The 25,208-nt window shown below is 17.6% G+C and overlaps 3 protein-coding genes across 3 annotated transcripts, besides 8 other annotated features; 1 reads left to right on the top strand and 2 right to left on the bottom strand.

Annotated features, from left to right (window-relative positions):
- Positions 1-1,912: 1,912 nt before the first annotated feature.
- On the top strand, positions 1,913-2,300 carry PGAL8A_00178800 (hypothetical protein; the record flags this gene model as incomplete). Its single annotated transcript, XM_028670113.1, has 2 exons — positions 1,913-2,098; positions 2,196-2,300. 2 exons carry the CDS (start codon positions 1,913-1,915, stop codon positions 2,298-2,300), a joined length of 291 nt encoding a protein of 96 aa, XP_028526897.1.
- Positions 2,301-3,813: 1,513 nt separating this feature from the next.
- Positions 3,814-4,508: a repeat region.
- A 160-nt stretch (positions 4,509-4,668) lies between these two features.
- Positions 4,669-5,194: a repeat region.
- A 317-nt stretch (positions 5,195-5,511) lies between these two features.
- Positions 5,512-5,930: a repeat region.
- Positions 5,931-8,114: 2,184 nt separating this feature from the next.
- PGAL8A_00178700 (fam-e protein) lies at positions 8,115-9,333 on the bottom strand (the record flags this gene model as incomplete). The annotated part of the gene is made up of 2 exons (XM_028670112.1): positions 8,115-8,128; positions 8,280-9,333. 2 exons carry the CDS (start codon positions 9,331-9,333, stop codon positions 8,115-8,117), a joined length of 1,068 nt encoding a protein of 355 aa, XP_028526896.1.
- Positions 9,334-13,271: 3,938 nt separating this feature from the next.
- Positions 13,272-13,679: a repeat region.
- A 1,505-nt stretch (positions 13,680-15,184) lies between these two features.
- Positions 15,185-15,897: a repeat region.
- Positions 15,898-16,186: 289 nt separating this feature from the next.
- Positions 16,187-16,601: a repeat region.
- Positions 16,602-17,249: 648 nt separating this feature from the next.
- On the bottom strand, positions 17,250-18,432 carry PGAL8A_00178600 (fam-e protein; the record flags this gene model as incomplete). Its single annotated transcript, XM_028670110.1, has 2 exons — positions 17,250-17,263; positions 17,415-18,432. 2 exons carry the CDS (start codon positions 18,430-18,432, stop codon positions 17,250-17,252), a joined length of 1,032 nt encoding a protein of 343 aa, XP_028526895.1.
- Positions 18,433-21,746: 3,314 nt separating this feature from the next.
- Positions 21,747-22,466: a repeat region.
- A 662-nt stretch (positions 22,467-23,128) lies between these two features.
- Positions 23,129-23,808: a repeat region.
- Between the last annotated feature and the right edge of the window lie 1,400 nt (positions 23,809-25,208).

The raw sequence follows: 25,208 nt of genomic DNA, 5'->3' as shown, positions 1-25,208 counted from the left end.
ATATTTTCCGTATTAATAAATTTTTTTAAGAATAACGTATTTAAAAAGAAATATTTTTATAAATAATACAAAGAGTTATAATGAATATAAAATTTTTTAGCCATTCCTTATTTAAATACTTTATGTTATTAATTTTTTTTTTTTTTCTGTAAAAAATTTACGAAATAAAAAATATGATGCTTAAAAAACTGATTATATATTTCACATATTCATAGAATAAATTCTAAAAATTTACAAATGTGTATAGGATAATTTGTAAAAAAAAATGATATAATTTTTAGTACAAAACTATAAATTAACTTAATAAAAAGTAATAAAATAAAATAAACTATTAAAATTAATGAAAATTTTATTACTATTTATTTGGTAATTTAATATTTCTATGTGTTTCTATTGTGATTTTTTCTTTTTTTTTTTGTAAGTTAACAACATTTAAAAGAATAATTAAAATTACATTAATAAAATTTATATTTCGAATTTTTTATAATAAATAATATATATATCTAAATAAGATTATATAATATTCCGTTATTTTTGTAAAAATTTAAGAGTAAAATATTTTTTTTTCTTTTTTTAGCAAATATTCCTTTAAAATTAAGAATCAAATATTATGTAAAAAAAAAGAATTATTAGATATAACATATCTATGTATTTAAAAGTTTTACCATTAGTTAATTTTTAATTTAATTTTTTTTTCATAATAAGAAATGTTTTTTCTTAAATTAGCATAAATAATTTTTTACATTCATAATAAGAATGAAAATTAATGAAGTAATTTTATATTTCATAACAAAAGTTTTAAAGCAATAATTATAGAACCAATATAATGAAAAAATAAATAAATTATATACATGCTGATAAAATAAAAATAAATTTAAATAAACAAAGTAACAATTAATATTTATATTTTTTTATTATAATTTGTTAAAATTTAAAATTATTGATATTTTGTTATATACTACTAAAAGTGTATCTACAATAATATGTACTAAAATCGCATACATGTTAAAAAACATTATATACTAAAAATAGCGCATTAATGAAATAAATTAATAACAAAATATAATTGTTTAAAGATAAAAAAAAAAAAAAAAGTTATTTATTTGTGTTACTTTATAATTTAATAAAAAATATATAATATATAATGATGAGCAATATTTTAATATTTTATTAGAATTAGTAAATTTTTTATATTTACAATTAACTCTATTAATTCTATTACTATTTTAAATTTATAAAAAAAAAAAAAATTAGTATAATTAAAAACATATCCAAAAAAATCTCTTTTTTTTAATAAAATAACTCTTTTTTAAATTTAATATTAAATTAAATATATATGAAAAATATTTAGTAAGCATGAAAGAATATAATTAGTGCTTTAATCTTTCGTATTCTTTTATATCTACTTATTTTTTACCCAAAATAGGTTTTAAATAAAATATAATTATTTTTTATTTAAAAGTTAATGTTTTATTAATGTATATTTACTTAAATTTTACGTTATTTTTAGTTAATTTTTATGTTTCTATAATTATTTATGTAAAAACAATATATCTAAATTAAAAAATCTTAATTTTTCTTAAATACTTATTTAACCTTCTCTAAAGTTTATTTTATAGAAAATATATATAATTTGTGTTATTAATTATTTAAGGTTAAAAATGAAGTTTTAATTTTTAAGTATATTTTTTTTCGTAATATTAATCTACCAATATTTTAAATGAATTTAAACTAGTATAATATGGAACATTTCTTCTTTATTTATTATTTTTTTTTTTTCACAATTTTATATATATAATCAATATAATATATTTTTTTTATATAAAAAGTTATCAACAATATTTTAGTTTGAATTTAACTACATTAAAGTAAATTATGTTATAAAGAACATTAAACATATCATTTATTTATTATGTCCTATAACCAAAATAACACCACTGCAACTCCTGCAGTACCTTTAAACACTACTTTAGAGGATAAACCACTTATTTCAAATAATAACACTTATAATGATAGTCCTACGAATAAGATTATATTTATTTTTTTTTATATAATTTACATTATTATGACAATTTATACTTTTATATTATTCCGATATGTTCAGGTATTTTAAAAAAAACATTTAAAAATGCATATTTACATTGCCATTTTTTTTTTTTAAATATACAAGTTATTATAATTTTATCAAAATAAAGGCACATTACAGACGAAGTAGGAATAATAATTTTGATTTAATATCTATAGATTCTGGGTATTTCGAAAATTTTCACGAAGATGAACAAGAAGAAAATGTAGATTAATCCTTAATGTTTCCATAAATCTTAGGATATCATTGTAACTTATTTTAAATATATTGATTATATTTATTTTTTTTATATACTGTCTTATAAATAAAATATATTATATAATATTCTTTATAATTAAATTTGTAAATTTGTTCTCATTTTATTTTTTTAATTTTTTTTTTTGAAAACTTATGTTAATAATACATCAGATTTAAATACTTTTCATTATTTCTTTTTAATTATTTGAGTAAATAACAAATGAGTAATAAAATAAATATTTCCTTCTTTTTTTAAAAAATCAGTGCTTTATTGAATAGATATGTAAATTTATATGCACTATTTCTTAAAGGGTAATAGCTATTATTATAGCTAATAAATATATAATTTATTTTATATGTATATCATTATTCATACAATAAAAATATTTCTTATACTTATAATCATTTTACAAATGTTTAACGAAATGTTCTATTTATCTTTTTCAACACTTAAATTTTTATTGAAAGGATAAATAAAGAGTTATCTAAAAACATTTCTATCTAGAACTTTAAAATTAAATTTTTTCTTGTCATACATTTTTATTTAATGGGTAATCAATCATATTTAATTTTTATATAATAAAATAATTAAGTAATGAAAAGTTCATAATGAATTAATGTGATTAAGGTCCTAGAGAAGTAAATTTAAACCATAATGTTTTTTTAAAATATTTTGCTTTTACATTGAGTAATATGCAGACATACATACCATAATTTAATTAATAATTATGACAATTTTATGCTAGCTTTTATAGAGGTTCTAAGATTAATTTCTCTTATCACTTTAAAAGGGGATATTAACTAATATAATAATTCATTAATGCATATTATTTTATTTCTTACCTTTTTTTTTGTGCATTTATTTATGTAGAGAATATTATTATATAAATTTTTACGTTCATTAAAAAAACTATGTATTACAATAAAATAGTTATAAAATATTATGAAATTTTTTTTTTTTTTCATTTATATTAATGTTCAAAATGATAATTAGAATTTCATTAAATGTTAGGTTGCTGGTTTATAATGAGTAATATCTGTATGGAAAATAAAAAAATAGCCATGCAAGCCTAAGGTAAAAAAAAAAATTATCTAATTTTTTTTGTCTTCTTTTTGTAAATTTTAAATGCACAAAAAAAATATATTAATTTTTTTTTTTTAAATGATATAATAATCTCAAAATAAAAAGAAATGTTGCTTTAAATGTTTCTTTGTAATGAATTTTTTTTTTAATTTATGCGAGATATTTTACTATTAACAATAATAAAATTTTCATGTTTTGTAGTTTCGTATAATTTAATTTGTTAATAACTTATGTTTGTTAATTTAATAGCAATGAATTTAAATTACTAAAAATTATTCATAACATTAAAGTAAAATAATTATAATTGAAAATCAATAATCAATGATAACTTAAATTTTTAATAAAAATGGTGATTTTTATTAAAATAAATAAATTCCTCTTAAAAACAATAAATTCTCAATGATGTATACTTGATTTATTAAGTGGATGTTCGGTGACTTTGCTAGAGTAGTTAACAAACAAATTAATAAAGAGCATATAGAGTTGCCTCTATGGTTTTGATGTATTTATATATATTTTAAATGCTTTGAACAAGTGATCCTTAATTATGTAATCTACTTCATTCATCATTTTTTTTATTTCAATAGGCATTTATTTACTCTAATAAAAATCCTTATTTTTATTAAAAATTTAAATCCTTATTGAACATTGATTATTAATTAAATGTAAACTACTTGTTTCTTTGTTATGAGTTATGTTCAGTAATTAATATATATTGCTGTTGAATTAGCAAACATAAACAATTAGTGACAATACAAAAAGAATTATATAAATATTAATTATATGAAAATTATATTGTTATATGTATAAAATTTTCTCTTACAAAATTCCTTAAAATCATCTTTCATTCCAAAAAAAAAAATAAATATTTTTTTTTTATTTATTGGTAACAAATCTTTTTCCAATGGATTTTTTTTTTTTTTTTTTATAAATTTTTTTTTTCCTGACGGTCTTTGTATTTTTTTTTTATAAAAATACAAACAAAAAAAATTTATCATTTTCTTTTTTTTCTTTTTATGTGTGCATGACCAACTACGTATTCGTCATTTAACTAGTCCTTTTATTTTCCAAAAAGGTTAATAAAGCCTTTTATTAATCATAGAGTTAACTCTACATGCTCTTTATTAATTTGTTCAGTATAATAGTAGAATAATTAATAAAAAGAAATATTAACCTTTTCGAGAATAGAATGTTATAGCTGCATGGAAAATAAATAGCCATACAAGTGTTAGATTAAAAAAAAAAAAAAGGTTGAAAAGAAAAAAAGAAAAATAATAAAAAAAAAATATAAGTATTTTTTTTTTTTGACGAAACAGTTTCTTTTGTATGGAATTTATATTATGAATTTTAAAGAAATAATTTAAGAAAAGAAGAATAACAAAATTATCATGTGTTTTCTATTTATATAATTTTAATTTGTATTTTATTAATTGTGTACGTTTGTTAATTTTAATACAGTGCAATTAAGTGTTAAACATTATTTGTAACTTTATAATTAAAAATATATGTAAGTACAAATAAATAATTAATGAGGTTTTATGTCTTTGATAAGAATAATACAATTCTTTTTAAATTATATAAGTACCCCTTAAAAGCTAATAATGATCAATGAAGTAGATTATATATAATACGCTTTACTGGTTTACAACATTAAAATTATACTTAAATTCATTAAATCCTTAGAAGCAATTCTACATGCACTTTAATAATTTATTTGTTTAGCACTCTAGCAAAGCTATCGAAAAGTCAATTAATTAACCACAAAGTCATTCAATATGAAATATAAAAATAATAAATCAAGTATTAAACATACAAAATAATAAAAACAATGTATAATGGATTTTATTAATTTTAACTGTTTTAAGAAAATATATATTCTATAATTAAGTTATATATATATAGATTATATAATTTGTTAATAAAAGATAATATTAACCCTTTTTAGAATAATAATTATCCATGCAAGCACTGGATAAAAAAAAAAAAATTTAGTCAATTTTTTTTTTATAAATTTTTTTTTTTGAAGGATAAATAATTAGTTTTGAGGATTATTGAATAATTTTAGTTTATTAAATTTTAATTTTTGCAATGCATATATTTTTTTAAGAATTGATTTTGATTATTATTTTAAAAAGAAAATGTTATACTTACACTAATTAATTTTTTATGTTTATTATATTTATGTAAGTTAATTTTGTTTTTTTATAATTACTCATTTATATTAAAATAAAGACATGAATTTCTAAACATTGTACATAACATCATAAATAAGGCATGTTAAATTAAATATTGATAATTAATGAGAATTTTAATTATTAGTAAAAATATAGGATTTTCGTTAACGTAAATAAATATTTCTTAAAAATAAATATTCATTGTAGTAGATTGCATAAATAAATTTTAGTGGTTTACAGAATTAAAATTAAATTTAAATTAATTAAATTGATGAAGGGAACTATACAAAAACTTTATTAATCTGTTTGTTCAATACTCTGACAAATCATTCAACTAGCAATTGATAAATCGATAACTGAGAATTTATGATTTTTAGAGGAATTTATTAATTTAATAAGAACTATCCTTAATCTTACTAAAAATCTAAATCTTCTTTAAAATTATTCATTGTATGTGAAATATTCCTTTAAAATAAATTAACTAAATTAAAATTAAAGTTACTGCTTTTTAAAAATATATAAAAATTAAATAATAATAATATAAAAAAGCCTTTTTCTTCTTCTTTTTCTTTTTAATGTTTAAATTTATGTTTTTTTCGCTTAAAAATTAGATCAATTTATAAAATTTAACAAAACATTTATCCTTATAGAAAAAAATATATGAAATAATAAAAATCGTTAACCTTTTATTTTTTATTTAATGAATGTGTATGGATTTCTACTTTCTCTATAAGTTTTTGTTGCTTCATATAAGCTTATTAATATTTTATTAACAAAAAGCTAGGCGTTTATTGTTTCAGAAGTGTTTACTTTAATGAATATTTATTCATATTTTCATTAAAAATTAAATCTTCATTAAAATTGTTGATCACTTGTAAAAGAAATCTTTTAAAGTGAAATAATAATTAATTAAAAGTTATTAAAAGTTTTTTAAAAATACATAAAAATTAATTATTAAAAAAAATAAAATATTTTTAGCATTTCTTTAAAATGTGAATTTAATTTTTAATTATTCTAAGATCAATTCAACTAACAAAGTTTAATATCTAAATAAATAAGAGTTCTTTTAACAACTCAAAAAAACAATTTTTTTTTTTTTTTCTTAATTAAAATTAAGTAAAAAACAATTAATAAAGATAATTAACAATAAAAATAAAATTCTTTTTTTTTTTATGAGAAATTAAGAGGTTAATAATATCTTTTAACCACTATGTAATTACTACGAAAATAGGTTAATATAATTATTGTTAATGAAAGTTCTGAAGTGTTTTGAATTGATTGCTGCAAATCATGTTACTAAAGAATTTTATCTTTCAATCTTTTTCTATATCAAAAATCCAGTGTTTTATTAATGCATGTGTGATATAAAAATAAGTTAATATAGTTTTTATTACCCAGTAAATATTAATAAAAACATTAAGTTGATATATTTTTGTTTAAAGTATTATGAATATCATATAAAATAAACTATATATTTAATATTTTATATTGTATTACTAATTTATTGATTGTGTATTCAATAACTTTTCCAAAGTATTGAACAAACATATTAATAAAAAGTACATAGAGTCTCCTCTACTAATTTAGTGAATTTAAGTATAATTTTAATTTTATAAACCAGCAATATACATATATTTACTGTACTTTATAGAGTGCTTATTTCCTTTAAGGGCATTTATTTACTTTAATAAAAATACTATATTTCTATTAAAAATTTAAATCCTCTTCAATTGTCAATATTAATTATATTTGATTTATAATGTTATAAGTAATACTTAGCAATTCAAATACATTTCTACTAAATTAACAAAATAAAAAATAAATTATATTAATACTACCATACATAAAAATTTATTATCGTTTATATAAAATTTTCTTACATAAATTTAAATAAAATATATTACAAAAAAATTTTTTAGTGAATAATCTTCTTTTTAATTTTTCAACTATTTAATCTTTTCACAAAAAATAAACTTTTTTGTGTATTTTTAATTTACAAAAAAAAATTAACAATTTTTCTTTTTTTTTATCTAGTTGTTACACAACTAACCATTAATTTTCCATACAACTATTACTTTATTTTCTCAAAAAGATTAATAATTCCTTTTAATACTAAATCATGTAATGTTCACTTATTTATGACAAGATATTTTTCTGAAATGACAAAAATAGAAATTATTTTAATTCTTCTTTATTAATTCATATGTTCATTACTCTAACAAAATATTTTAATATAAAATTAATAAATCAACATATAGAAAATTTAAACCCATTTATATAAAAAGAAAGAATATAGCAATTGAGAAATTTAAGCATAAAAAAATTTTCAGTTCAATTTTGTATATCGTATATACATACCTAGATATGAAAATTTTTGAAGATTTATAATTTATTTATTGTAATAAAAAATTTTCCTGTTGATTCTAATAAATATATGAAATATAAAATATAAATTCCCTATTATTAATTTTGTATTTCTTTTGTAAGAATGCTTTATATTTTTAGTAAAAGTAATAATTTTCCTTTTTTATCATTAATTTATTTTTCCTACAAAAAAAAGAAAAAATATAAAATTTTGTTAATTTAATTCACGCTCATTTTTATTTACCTTTTCATTTTTTATATATTAAAAAATTGACAAATATAATGTATATATTTATAAGCATTAATATACTAAAATATTTTATAAAAAACCTACTTCTCTTTTTTCTAAAAATCGTATATATAAGGCAAAAAAAAAAAGTGAATAGAACTAGAAAAGACATAAAAGACATTGCAAAGAGTGCATTTCTATTAAAACCGTTTTCATGAGAAATATCCTGAGACTTTACTGATATCGCTGCTATATTTTCTGAATTTGGCATTAAATTTTTTATTGGAGTTGTGTTTTCTATTGGTATTATGCTTTTTATTGGCATTACCTTTTTTATTGGACTTATGTTTTTTATTGTCCTAATGTTTTTTACAACACAGATTTCTTCATATACACATGGAACAAACTCCTTTGTAACCTGGTTATCGCATATATATGGAGAACATGAAGAATTTAAATTTTCTTCAAAGCAATTATTGGGAAGATATAAATATTTTCTATTTAAATCATAATATCCATTATCATCCAACAAAATTAAACGTCCGCTGTAATTTGCATCGCTACATTCCATATAATCATTATCAATTTTTTTACATAAGGTACTCCTCCTATTATAATGTGAAATGTATTTTGTTTTTATAAATTGGTTGGGTAGTTCTTTAAATAATAACTTATCATATTTTGATTTAATAATTTTATGATTCGGGTTTTTTAAACTAATTATATTCTTATTTGTATTTTCTTCATTAATAATGTCAAAAGAGTCAAATGTAAGAGTTCTTCCCAAATATCCTACATTAACGGATTCGCATAATGTTATCTTTTGTTTTATATGTCTAAGGCGGCATAAATATGTTTTTTCTGGATATTTATTATGATATGGATTATATTCATACAGGAGCAAAATTCCATCTTGATCATTATTTGAAAGAACAGTTATCCTAGATTTAATAGTTGGTGGATAATATTCGTATGTAAATACATTTCTTGAAGGATCATTTAAATCACTATTTAAATGTTTCTGTATATAAACTATTAGTGGATGAATTCTACAATATGATGTTTCAAATTTATTTTGACTTATTTGACATATATTCATAATACATTTGGTGGAATTTCCGTCAGAATTTTCACATCCTTCATTATATAAAAATGCCATTTTTTAAATTAATATAAGGTATATATATTTTTATTACTTTTAACTAAGATTTTTGTGAATTTTTCCTTAATAACTTTTGTAGGATTATTTTTTTTTTTTTAATTTTTCATTTCCTTATAAATTTTATTTTACTTCTTATAAAAAATATAGTTTCTAGTACAATATATAATATTTACTAAAATTCAAAATTCTCTTAATCTCTTATTTAAATATTAGTGTTTATGTATATTTTTTTTTTTCTAAAAGATATGTTTTTATAAAATCTAACATTTATGGGATATACATTTTTAATACAAATTATTGTTCGGATTTTTTTTCAATAGAACATAAAATAAACAAAAAATTTTAAAATTTTTTCTTATCGTAATTTTAATATAAAATAATAGTTACATTTATTCAAAGGTTTTTCTAATAATAATTTATTTTTTTTAAAAAAATAAAAAAAAATTTTAAATATATATAATAAAATATTCTCTTAATTATCTAAAAAATATAAATAAAAATGGCATAATATTAGTGTTTGCAAAATAATTAAAATTACAATTATATAATATTATGTTAAAAGTATATATTATAAAATTTATAACAGTTTCAATGTTAATAGATAATTAACAATAATATGTTAATATGTTATAACAACCAATGTTTAGATAAAATAAATTGAATAAAAATAAAATTTCACATGCATTGTATTTTTATAAACAAATAACAATACATAAAGAAAAAATAAAAGAATAAAATAAAACAATGAGTATATATATATATATATATATATTTTTATAATTATAAATAAAATATGCCTAAATTAACTTCAATTTTACATAAAAATGAAAATAGTGAAAAAATATTTATATCATTTTTATTATTATATAAGAAATTTATAAGTTAAATATTAGTATAAAATAAAAAAAAAAACGAAAACATAATAAATATTGTTCACATAAAATAATCCTTCCTAAAAAAAATCGGCAAGAGAGATATAAAAAGTACAAAAAAAAAAAATTAAATGACAATATAAAATTTATTTATTTATAATGTAATTTTTGTTGAAGCTATTGTGAAAAAGAGGTTAAATCCAAGTTATATATGATTAAATCTTAATCTTGACATTTAACTAATAAAGAATATTATTGAGCTATTTGAATTTATAATACGATGCATAAAAATGCAAAAATGAGTTTTGTGTGCATGTAAAATATTCTAAAATATATGTATGTTAAAATACCTACCTGGATAATAGATGATATCAACCTTTTATGATTTAATAGTAAATTATGAGGAAATAAGTTATTCGTTATAATTGACATTTAAAAAAATAGATAACTGAAAAAAAAAATTTTTTCACATCCTATAATTTTTTTTTCATTTATATTTTCTTTAATTTTTTTTTTTTTGTTTTAGATTTTTAAATAATACGTTTTATTGTATAGGGGTTAAATTTTATAATCGAGTCAATTTTAGAAACCATCAAAAATTAAGTTCAAAACTTAAAAGAAAACAAAAAGTATTTAGTTTTTATTAATATTTAAATTTAATATATTTTTTAAAAGTTGTTTATAACTTTAATTTTATTTATTTTAAAGTATTATTTTGAGTATAATTAATAGATTTAATGACAATTTAAGCTTTTTATAAAAATAACCTTGTATTAATTAAGTAAATGTCTCTAAAACAGTAAATATTGTATTATTTAAACTCTTTGTCTAATATTTAATTTATTATAATATAAATATATTTTTATAACAATTAAAACTAGTAAGAACCACCATATATGTTCTTTATTATTATGTTCATTCAATGATATGTCGAAATTATTGAACGGATTAATAAATGACATATACTTTATACAACATATTACACTAATATTAATATACTGATATATTGAATGAACGAATGAAGAATATGTACAGTAGTCTCTACTAGTTTTACCTGTTGTAAATATATATTTCTATTATAATAAAGTAAATTTTATACATATGATTTACATAAAAGAATATTTATTGTTTTAGAGGCGCTTATTTAATTAATATAAAGTTATTTTTATTTATACTAAAAGCTTAAATTAACATTAAAGCTATTAATTATATTCAAAATAATATTTTAAAATAAATAAATTCGAATTAATTAGTAATATTATAAAAATACACTACATTTAAGTGTTAATAAAAATTAAATAATTTTTATTTTCTTTTAAACTTTGAATTAAATTTTTGCTGGTTCCAAAAATTAGCTTGATTAAATAAATTTAACTTCTAAATGAATAAAAATTCATAACAACTTAAATAAAAAAAATTTTTTTTATTATATTAATATAAAATAATCTTAATTAGCAAATTATATATACAACATAAAGAACCAAAATATAATTTTAATGAAATATTTTTAAAATAACCTTACATATTTTAAAATTTTTTTTTTTAACTTATAAATATACGTTCTNTGTCGAAATTATTGAACGGATTAATAAATGACATATACTTTATACAACATATTACACTAATATTAATATACTGATATATTGAATGAACGAATGAAGAATATGTACAGTAGTCTCTACTAGTTTTACCTGTTGTAAATATATATTTCTATTATAATAAAGTAAATTTTATACATATGATTTACATAAAAGAATATTTATTGTTTTAGAGGCGCTTATTTAATTAATATAAAGTTATTTTTATTTATACTAAAAGCTTAAATTAACATTAAAGCTATTAATTATATTCAAAATAATATTTTAAAATAAATAAATTCGAATTAATTAGTAATATTATAAAAATACACTACATTTAAGTGTTAATAAAAATTAAATAATTTTTATTTTCTTTTAAACTTTGAATTAAATTTTTGCTGGTTCCAAAAATTAGCTTGATTAAATAAATTTAACTTCTAAATGAATAAAAATTCATAACAACTTAAATAAAAAAAATTTTTTTTATTATATTAATATAAAATAATCTTAATTAGCAAATTATATATACAACATAAAGAACCAAAATATTAGTTTTTCTTTTTTTAGTTATCAACTTAATTAATTGGCACGCTTAAATAACAAATATGTTATTTTCCATTCAATTTATTATCTCTCATTTTGTAATATTTTAATTATATCTTTTATTGACCAATATTATACAAATGTTTTTGAACAAATAATTAACAAATCAATACCCCAATTTTTACATTTTCTTAGGTTAATAAAGGATATCATTAAAATTTTTTAAATATTAGTAAAATTTAAATAAAATAAAAAGATATATATAAATGTTTGACATTTTAAGAAATTTTTCACATAAGTAATTAAAAAAAAAATAATAGCTAAATATTTTTTTTAATGGAAAAAAAATTTTACAATGAATTTATTATTTTTTGAATAAAAAATTAGAATTTATTAAGAGGATTTTTAAATAACGTTTATAGAAGGTCTCTATAGTAATAAAATTATTTCACATACAATCAATGATCTATGTTTAATGTTTAGATTCTTAAATAAGTTATATTTAATTAACTTATTTAAATATTTTTTAAATTAACCGATGTAATAGGAATAAATATATTAAGCCTTATATTTTATTTAGAAGATAGGCCATAAAATATAAGCTATATATTTAATTTAATTATATAAAAATTATATATTATTGATAAAAAAATACTTTCACAACTATTAAATTTTGTAGAGCATAGTCTATGTACTATTGATTTGTTTGTTAATTATTTGGTTAATAAAATGTATTATTAACATTTTTGTAATAACATATAGTAGCTTTATGGAAGTATATAAAACAAGTAATAAATATTCTTCAGTTTAAAAAAAAAAAATAAGATTTTTACACAAAATCAATAACAAAGATTTATATTTTCAATAAAAATAAAGTGATATTTATTAAAGTAAATAAATTCTCCTAAAATCAATAAATTATAAAAATTATAAGTTACATAGTTTTATTACTTGGTGTTCGGTGACTTTACTATAGTACTGAACAAACAAATTAATAAAGAGCATGTAGAGTTACCTCCACGGTTTTTATGTATTTATATATATATTTAAATCCTTTGAACGAGTGATTCTTAATTATGTGATATACTTCGTTCAGCATTCTTTAATTTCAATAGGAATTTATTTATTTTAATAAAAATCTTTATTTTTATTAAAAATTTATATACTTTTGAATATTGGTCATTAATTAAATGTATATTACTTGTTTCATTGTTATGAATTACATTCAGCAATTAATATATATTGCTGTTGAATTAACAAACATAAACAATTAGTGACAATAGAAATTAATAATATAAATATTAATTACGTGAAAATTTTATTATTATATGTATAAAATTTTCTCTTACAATTAAAAATATAAATACTACATAAAGTAAATTCTTTTGTATGTTTAATATCTCCTTATTGGTAACAAATTTTTTTCCGAAAATTTTATTTGTAACCAATTTTCTAAACTTATTCCTCACATTCTTTTATATTTTTCCTAAAAATAAATATATATATATATATTTTTTTTTTTACATATCTTTATTTATAAAAAGAAAAGCAAAAAAAATTGATCATTATTTTTTTTTTTATTTGCGTGTGCATGACCAACTACATATTCTTCATATAGATAGTCCTTTTTATTTCCAAAAAGGTTAATAATGCCTTTTATTAACCAGTAAGTCAATTTTCTGTTTTAATAATACTCATTTCTATTAAAAGAAAGACATGAATTTTTAAATATTGTTCATAACTTCATAAATAAGGTATGTTTAATTAAATATCATACTTAATGATAATTTAAATTTTTAGCAAAAGTATAGGATTTTAGTTAAAGTAAATAAATATTTCTTAAAAATAAATATTCAATGAAGTAGCTTGCATGAATAAATTTTACTGGTTTTCAGAGTTAAAATTAAATTTAAATTAATTAAATTAGTGAAGAGAGCTATGCATAACATTTATTAATCTGTTTGTTCAATACACTTTCAAATCATTGAACTAACAATTGATAAATCAATAAATGAGCATTTATGATTTTTTGAGGATTATATTAATTTAATAAAAATTGTCTTATTCATATTTAAAATATAAATCTTCTTTAAAATTATTCATTGTGTATAAAATATTCTTTTAAAATAAATTAATAAAATTAAAGTTACTGTTTTTTAAAAATATATAAAAATTAAATAATAATAATAAAAATAAAGCCTTTTTCTTCTTCTTTTTCTTTTTAAAGTTTAAATTTATTTTTTATCATCTTAAATATTAGATCAACTGATAAAATTCAGCAAAGCATTTATAGTCATAGAAAAAAATAAATAAAATAAAAAAAATTAATAACCCTTTTTTTTTTTTATTTAAGGAATGTGCATGGCTTTCTATTTTCTCTATAAGATTCTATTGTTTCATATAAACTTATTAGTGTTTTTTATTAACAAATATCTAAGCGTTTAATGTTTCAGAAGTATTTACTTATTAAAATGAAAATTTATCAATATTTTCATTAAAAACTTTAATCATCATTAAAATTGTCGATCACCTGTAAAAGAAATCTTTTAAAGAGAAATAATAATCTTAATTAAAGTTATTAAAATTCTTTTAAAAATACATGAAATTTAAATATTAATAAAAGTAATATATTTCTTATATTTCTTTAAAATGTGAATTTAATTTTTAATTATTCTAAGATCAATTCAACTGACAAAATTTAATATTTAAATAAATAAAAATCCCTTCAATAACTAAAAAAAACAATTTTTTTTCTTTTTTTTTTTTTTATCAGAAATTTTCTGAAATATATAACTTATTCTACATTAAATGTCTTAATATTCCATAAGAGGTTAATAAAATCTTTTATTAACCACTTGGTTAATAAAAAGCTTCATTAAACTTTTTGGCTATAAAAAGACTAGCTATGTGGAGAATACATAGTTAGTTGTGCTAACTAAAAAAAAAAAAAAAAAAAAAAAAAAAAAATTATTGGATTTTTTTTTTTGAGAAATGTTTCTTTCGAAAAAGATAAAGATAAAAAAAAAAAAAAATAATAAAAAGATTTAATTTTTTATTTTTGAAAAGAGAAGAAAAATCAGAGAGAGAGAGATTTTTTTTACAAGAAGATAATGATATTTTTGTAAAGCGTTTAATTTCATAATATTTATCTTTTGAATTTGTGAGAGAAAATTTAATACATATGAAGTAAAATTTTCATGTAATTAATATGCATATAATTTATTTGCATTTTTAATAAGTATTTGTGTTTTGTTAATTCGATTGCAATATAAAATGATTGCTGAATATAACTCATAATGAATAAACTAATAATTATAATCAATTAATAGTTAATGTTAAATAAGTGTTTAAATTTTTAATAAAATAAGGATTTATTTATTAAAGTAAATAAATACTTATCGAAGCAAAAGAATGCTGAACGGAGTAGTTTATGATTAAAGATCATTCGTTCAAAGCATATAAAAATATACATAAGTATAAGAAAATCGTAGAGTCATCTCTACATGCTCTTTATTAATTGGTTTGTTCAGTACTCTAGCAAAGTCTCCGAACACCCAGTTAATAAATCACCACTGCATAACTACTAAAGAAAAACCGGTTAATATAATTATTTTTAATAAAAGTTCTAAAGTATTTTGAATTGACTGTTGCAATTCATGTTAATAATTTTATCTTACGACCTTTTTCTATATAAAGAAGTCTAGTGTTTTATTAATGCACATGTAATATAAAAATAAGTTAATATGGTTTTTATTACCCAGTAAATAGTAATAAAAACATTAAGTTGATATATTTTTGGTTAGAGTATTATGAATATCATATAAAATAAACTATATATTTAATATTTTATATTGTATTACTAATTTATTGATTGTGTATTCAATAACTTTTCCAAAGTATTGGACAAACATATTAATAAAAATTAAGTAGAGTTACCCCTACTAATTCAATGAATTTAAGTATAATTTTAATGTTATAAACCAGTAAAATGTATATATTTACTTTACTTTGTTGAGTTTTTATTGTTTTTAAGAGACATTTATTTACTTTGATAAAAATACTATATTTCTATTAAAAATTTAAATCATCTTTAATTATCAATTTTAATTATATTTGCTTTATAATGTTTTAAGTAATACTTAGCAATTCAAATATATTTCTACTAAATTAACAAACATATATAATTAAAAAAAAATAAAAAATAAATTATATCAATACTACAAAATACAAAAATTTATCATCGTTTATATAAAATTTTCTTATATAAATTTAAATAAAATATATTATGAAAAAATTTTTTAGTCAATAATCTTCTTTTAATTTTTCAACTATTTAATCTCTTGACAAAAATAAAATTTTTTGTATATTTTTAATTTTTAAAAAGAAGAAGAAAAAAAATTAGCAATTTTTCTTTTTTTTTATTTAGTGTTTACATAGATAACTATTGATTTTCCATACAACTATTACTTTTTATTAACAAAAAGATTAATAATTCCTTTTAATACTCAATCATGTAATTTTCACTTATTTATGACAAGATATTTTTCTCAAAAGACAAAAATAGAAATTATTTTAATTCTTCTTTATTAATTCATATGTTCATTACTCTAACAAAATATTTTAACGTAAAATTAATAAATCAACACATAGAAAATTTAAACCCATTTATATAAAAAGAAACTATGTAGAAATTGAGAAATTTAAGCATAAGAGAATTTTTAGTTCAATTTTGTATATCGTATATACATACCTAGATATTAAAATTTTTTGAAGAAAATTTATTTATTGTAATAAAAATTTTTCCTCTGGATTCTAATAAATATATGAAATATAAAATATAAATTCCCTATTATTAATTTTGTATTTCTTTTGTAAGAATACTTTATATTTTTAGTAAAAGTAATAATTTTCCTTTTTTATCTTAATTTATTTTTCCTACAAAAAAAAGAAAAAATATAAAATTTTGTTAATTTAATTCACGATCATTTTTATTTACCTTTTCATTTTTTATATATTAAAAAATTGAAAAATATAATGTATATATTTATAAGCATTAATATACTAAAATGTTTTATAAATAACCTACTTCTCTTTTTTCTAAAAGTCCTATATAAAAGGCAAAAAAAAAAAGTAAATAGAACTAGAAAAGACATAAAAGACATTGCAAAGAGTGCAGTATTATAAAAACTATTTTTATGATAAATATCTTCATGCTTTAATGATGTCATGGCTAAATTGTTTGAATTTGTCCTTATGTTTTTTATTGGTCTTATCTCTTTTATTGGCATTATTTTTTTTATTGGCCTTATGTTTTTTATAACACTGATTTCTTGATATTCACATTCAAAAAATTCATTAATAGCATGGCTTATGCATATATGCGGAGTGCATACAGGATTTAAATTTTCTTTTAAGCAACCACTGGGAAGATATATATGTTTTCTTTTTAAAACATAATACTCAATATGATCTAACTTAATTAAATGTCCACTATAATTCGCATCGGTACAATGCAATTGATCATTATTAATTTTTTTACATATGGTATTCCTTTTATTACAATATGAAATGTATTTCGTTTTCATATGATGGCAGAAATGTTCTTTAAATATAAGCTTATCATATTTTGATTTAATAATTTTATGATTGGGGTTTTTTAAACTAATCATATTATTATTTTTACTTTCTTCATTAATAATGTCATAAGAGTCAAACGTAAGACTTCTTCCTATATATTCCATATTAATGTATTCGCATAATGTTAACTTTTGTTTTATATTTCTAAGGCGGCATAAATATGTTTTTTCTGGATATTTATTATGATATGGATTATATTCATACAGGAGCAAAATTCCATCTCGATCATTATTTGAAAGAATAGTTATCCTAGAATGAAAATTTGATGGATTATATTCGTGTGTAAATACATTTTTTGAAAGATCATTTAAATTATTATTTGAAGGTTTCTTTATATCAACTACTGGTGAGTGAATTTTACATAATGATGTTACAAATTTATTTTGACTTATATGACATATATTCATATTACATTTGGTGAGATCTCCTTCAGAATATTCACATCCTTCATTATATAACAATGCCATTTTTAAATTTAAAATAAGGCATATATATTTTTATTACTTTTTACTAAGGTTTTTTGTGAATTTTTCCTTAATAACTTTTGTAGAATTATTTTTTTTCTTTTAATATTCCATTTCCTTATAAATTTTATTTTACTTCTTATAAAAAGTATAGTTTCTAGTACAATATATATTATTTACTAAAATTCAAAACTCTCTTAATCTCTTATTTAAATATTAATGTTTATGTATATTTATTTTCTTTAAAAGATATGTTTTTATAAAATCTAACATTTATGGGATATACATTTTTAATACAAATTATTGTTCGAAATTTTTTTCTATAGAACATAAAATAAACAAAAAATTTTAAAATTTTTCTTATCGTAATTTTAATATAAAATAATAGTTACATTTATTCAAAGGTTTTTCCAATAATAATTTATTTTTTTTAAAAAAATAAAAAATAATTTTAAATATATATAATAAAATGTTTTCTTAATTATCTAAGAAATATAAATAAAAATGGTATAACATTATAGTATTTGCAGTATAATTAAAATTACAATTATATAATATTATGTTAAAAGTATATATAATAAAATTTATAACAGTTTCAATGTTAATAGATAATTAACCATAATATATTAATATAATATAACAGCTAATGTTCAAATAAAATAAGTAGAAATAAAATAAAATTTCACATGCAATAGTCTTTTTATAAGCAAATGACAATATATAAATGAAAAATAAAAAATAAAAAATAAAAGAATAAAATAAAAAAATGCGTACATATATATATTTATTGTTATAAATGAAATATACTTAAATTAAGTTTGAATTTACATAATAATGATAATATTGAAAAAATATTTGATTCATTTTTATAATTATTTAAAGAATTTATAAGTTAAATATTAGCATTAAATAAAAGAGAAAAAACGAAAACATAATAGAATATTATTCACAAAAAATAATTCTTCCTAAAAAAAATCGGCAAGAGAGATATAAAAAGTACAAAAAGAAAATTGAATGACAATATAAAATTTATTTATTTATAATGTAATTCGTGTTGAGGTTATTGTGAAAAAGAGGTTAAATCCAAGTTATATATGATTAAATCTTAATCTTGGCATTTGACTAATAAAGAATATTATTGAGCTATTTGAATTTATAATAGGATGAATAAAAATGCAAAAATGAGATTTATGTGCATGTAAAATATTCTAATATATATGTATGTTAAAATAACTATCTGGTTAATAAATGATATAAACCTTTTATGATTTAATAGTAAATTATGAGGAAATAAGTTATTCCTTATAATTGACATTTAAAAAAATAGATAACTGAAAAAAAAAATTTTTTCACATCCTGTAATTTTTTTTTAATTTATATTTTCTTTAATTTTTTTTTTTTTTTTAGATTTTTAAATAATACGTTTTATTGTATAGGGGTTAAATTTTATAATCGAGTCAATTTTAGAAACCATCAAAAATTAAGTTCTAAACTTAAAAGAAAACAAAAAGTATTTAGTTTTTATTAATATTTAAATTTAATATATTTTTGAAAAGTTGTTTATAACTTTAATTTTATTTATTTTAAAGTATTATTTTGAGTATAATTAATAGATTTAATGACAATTTAAGCTTTTTATAAAAATAACCTTGTATTAATTAAGTAAAAGTCTCTAAAACAGTAAATATTGTATTATTTAAACTCTATGTCTAATATTTAATTTATTATAATATAAATATATTTTTATAACAATTAAAACTAGTAAGAACCACCATATATGTTCTTTATTATTATGTTCATTCAATGATATGTCGAAATTGTTGAACGGATTAATAAATGACATATAATATAGTTTATACAACATATTACACTAATATTAATATACTGATATATTGAATGAACGAATGAAGAATATGTACAGTAGTCTCTACTAGTTTTACCTGTTGTAAATATATATTTCTATTATAATAAAGTAAATTTTATATATATAATTTATATAAAAGAATATTTATTGTTTTAGAGGCGCTTATTTAATTAATATAAAGTTATTTTTATTTATACTAAAAGCTTAAATTAGCAATAAAGCTATTAATTATATTCAAAATAATATTTTAAAATAAATAAATTCGAATTAATTAGCAATATTATAAAAATACACTACCTTTAAGTGTTAATAAAAATTAAATCATTTTTGTTTTCTTTTAAACTTTTAATTAAATTTTTAGTGGTTTCAAAAATTAGTTTTAATAATTAAATTTAACTTCTAAATGAATAAAAATTCATAACTTAAATAAAAATAATTTTTTTTTATTATATTAAAATAAAATAATCATAATTAGCAAATTTTATATACAACATAAAGAACCAAAATATTCATTTTTCTTTTTTTAGTTATCAACATAATTAAATGGCACGCTTAAACAACAAATATGTTATTTTCCATTCAATTTATTATCTCTAATTTCATAAAATTTTAATTATATCGTTTATTGACCAATATTATACAAAAGTTTTTGAACAAATAATTAACAAATCAATACCCCAATTTTTACATTTTCTTAGGTTAATAAAGGATATCATTATAATTTTTTCAATATTAGTAAAGTATAAATAAAATAAAAAGATAGATATAAATGTTTGACATTTTAAGAAAATTTTCACATATGTAATTAAAAAAAAATAATAGCTAAATATTTGTTTTCATGCAAAAAAATTTTAGAATGAATTTATTATTTTTTGAATAAAAAATTAGAATTTATTAAAAGGATTTTTAAATAACGTTTATAGAAGGTCTCTATAGTAATAAAATTATTTCACATACATTCGATGATCTATGATTAATGTTTAGATTCCTAAATAAGTTATATTTAATTAACTTATTTAAATGTTTTTTAAATTAACTGATGTAGTAGGAATAAATAATATATTAAGACTTATATTTTATATAGAAGATAGTTCATAAAATATAAGCTATGTATTTCATGTTATTTAATATAATTATATAAAAATTACATATTATCGATAAAAAAATACTTTCAAAACTATTAAATTTTGTAGAGAATAGTCTACATACTATTGATTTGATTGTTAATTATTTGGTTAATAAAATGTATTATTAACATTTTTGTAATAATATATAGTAGCTTTATGGAAGTATATAAAACAAGTAATAAATATTCTTCAGTTTAAAAAAAAAAATAAGATTTTTACACAAAATCAATAACAAAGATTTATATTTTCAATAAAAATAAAGTGATATTTCTTAAAGTAAATAAATTCTCCTAAAATCAATAAATTATAAAAATTATAAGTTACATAGTTGTTTTATTAACTGGGTGTTCGGTGACTTTACTATAGTATTGAAAAAACCAATTAATAAAGAGCATGTAGTGTTTCCTCTACGATTTCGTTGTATTTATATATATTTTTATATGCTTTGAACAAGTAATTCTTTATTATGTGCTCTACTTCGTTCAGCATTCTTTACTTTCATTGGGCATTTATTTACTTTAAAAAAAAATCCTTATTTTTATTAAAAATTTATATCCTTATTGAATATTGACTATTAATTAAATGTAAATTAATTATTTCCTTGTTGTGAGTTACATTCAGCAATTTATGTATATTGCTCTTGAATTAGCAAACATAAACAATTAGTAAAAATGCAAATGAATTATATGAATATTAATTACGTGAAAATTTTATATCATATGTATACAATTTTCTTTCATAAATTCAAAATGTAAATATTATGCAAATTAAACTCTTTACAAAAATATTCTTATCATTTGTAAAAAAAATTTCTCTCTCAATTCAAAATCTCTCTTCCAAAAAAAAATAAATTAAATCCTTTTTTTTTTTTTTTTTTTTTTTAACTTTATCTTTATCTTTTTCAAAAGAAACATTTCTCAAAAAAAAATTCCAATCATTTTTTCTTTTTTTTTTTTTTTTTTTAGTTAGCACAACTAACTACGTATTCTCCACATATCTAGTCCTTTTTATAGCCAAAAAGGTTAATGAAGCCTTTTATTAACCATTAGTTTACTAGTTTGTATTATCAATGTAATTTTTACAACAATTAGCAGAATTTATACATTCTTTTTATTAATTTTTTTTTTTCAGTATTGTAGTCAAATCTTTAAGGATCATGCTAATAAATCATAATACTGCAAAAATCCTTAAGCAAGTAAATATTAGATTATTCTTTTTAGGATAATCGTTAATAGATCTATGGAGAAAATAAAATGAGCCATACATATTCACAAGCTCAAAAATAAAATAAAGCTATTTTTAATTTTTTTTTTATGTTAAATTTTGTTTTTAAATTTTTTTTTATATTTTTTTTGTTTGTTGTAGATTAATAGAAAAATATATTGTTAGTAAAATATTTTTGTTTTTTAAAATATATTTTTATTGTGAAATATATTTAGATTTTATTATGTAAATTAGTTATCTCTAGTGAATTAATTTTGAGTAAATTAAATTGAATTTCAATGTTTCAAAAAAAAAACAAAAGGATTTATTTTTACTTTTTTTATTAAATTATTGTATAGTATATTTTAAGATATTGTAAACAAATTGAATTCAAACAATGTTTAAAATAAATAAACATTTGTACTCAGATGTATCTCTATATTAAATGTAAGCTGTAAGAGAAGTATTATATGCTCTTTATTAATTAGTATTTCCAATATATTAGTGATTTATTAACTGGGTGTTCGGTGACTTTGTTAGAGTACTGAACAAACAAATTAAAAAAGAGCGTGTAGAATTGCCTCTACGATTTTTATGTATTTATATATACATTTATAAACTTTGATCGAGTGATTCTTAATTATGTTCTCTACTTCGTTCAGCATTCTTTGATTTCAATAGGCATTTATTTATTTTAATAAAAATACTCATTTTTATTAAAAATTTAAATCCTTATTGAATATTGATTATTAATTAAATGTAAATTGCTTGATTCTTTGTTATGAGTTATGTTCAGCAATTTAAATATATTGCTGTTGAATTAACAAACACAAACAATTAATTAAAATACAAATTAATTATAAGAATATTAATTACGTAAACATTTTATTATTATACGTGAAAAATTTTCTCATACAAAATTAATTAAATCCTACTTCTTTGAAAGAAAAAATCTCTTTCTTTTTTTGTTTTTTTTTTTTTATATATCATTCTTGTTGGTAAAAAATCTTTTTCCAATTGATTTTTTTTTTTCCTGACGGTCTTTGTTTTTTTTTATAAAAATACAAACAAAAAAAAAAAAAAATGATAAATTTTTTTTTTTTTTGCGTGTGCGCATGACCAAAACGTGTTCTTCATATAACTAGTCAATTATTTTCCAAAAAGTTTAATAATGCCTTTTATTAACAAATTAGTAAAGTCATTGAAGAGACAATTAATAAATCATATATATAATAATGCTTTCTTATAATGAATAAAAAAGTTATTTCTCTCTACAAAATTTCTAGGAACATTATTTTTATCTCCTCACTAAAATCATCTATTTTCTGTCAAGAAGGCATACATAAAAGTTTTCATATTCTTTTAACAGTCTATCATCATATAATAAGTAATTAGGAAGATCATTTTGATCATCTACAGACCTAGAAATCCAATAATCTAAATTATTTGGAACTCCTCTAATGTGTTCAAATACTGAACGAAATTCGGATTGTCTAATTTCCTAGAACTAGTAGAATTAACTCTTATTATACCTTTACAATTTGCTTTTATAAATACTATAGATCCATTAATAAAATAATCAAACGTTTCACAAAATATTAAAAATAGTTCTTTTTCTATTGTCCTCCATTTCCATTGAGCATCATTTAATTTTTTTGAAGTAAAATAAATAAATTTTGTGGAACCATTATTATAATCTATTTGGGTTAATGCGACTCTATAACATTATAAGAGACTTCAGCGAAATAGTATTCGGTTTTCCTAATCAAAGATACAATAAATTATTTAAATCACTTTCTTTTTATTTATTAAAAAATCTGAGAATTATTAGTAATGAAACTAATTTAGAAATACACGAATAAAAAATTTTAATATATTTTATTTAATAATTAGTATCTCCTAATAGTGTAAAAATAGCATTATCTATATATCTTAAATGATATTTAAATAAATAAAATAAGCAAAATCATTTCCATACGTTCTTGTTGAATACAATGAAAATGCATACTCTAAGAAAAAAATAAATATACAAAATATGTACAAAAAAAAGAAAAAAAGATAATCGCTTTAATAGAAATACACTAAGAAAAATGTAAATATGTTTTGTTATATTTGTTTTTTTATTGCAATTCTTACTAAACAAAAAATTAATATTTTTTTTTTTTGGTATTGATTTTTCCTATTGTTATTTTTTTAAAAATAAATTATCATCTTAAAAAAAATATTTTTTTTTTTTTATGGCTATGATATATGGTATTTTTCTTTGGAAGATTAATAATGCAATGTAAAAATATGATATACATGGAAATTGGTGTAAATTAATAACATTAATAATTAACTAATGCAATTAATATTTTAAATTAATTAATAAAAGTGAACGATTTGTATTTTTATTAATTTGTTTGTTCAATACCACTAACGTTATTGAACGATCAATTAATAAATCAAGTAATGAATAAAAAAATTAATAAAGAGAATGTAGAATATTCTCTATTAATTTAATGAATTTAAATATAATTTTTATGCTATAAATTAGTAAACTGTAAATTATATAGCTAAATGAAAATTTATTTGCTTTAATAAAA

This window comes from Plasmodium gallinaceum, assembly GCF_900005855.1.
Source record: "Plasmodium gallinaceum strain 8A genome assembly, contig: PGAL8A_v1_67, whole genome shotgun sequence".
Lineage (NCBI taxonomy): Eukaryota > Apicomplexa > Aconoidasida > Haemosporida > Plasmodiidae > Plasmodium > Plasmodium gallinaceum.
The sequence above is the reverse complement of the archived record's forward strand: the minus strand, read 5'-3'. Positions and strand labels throughout refer to the sequence as shown.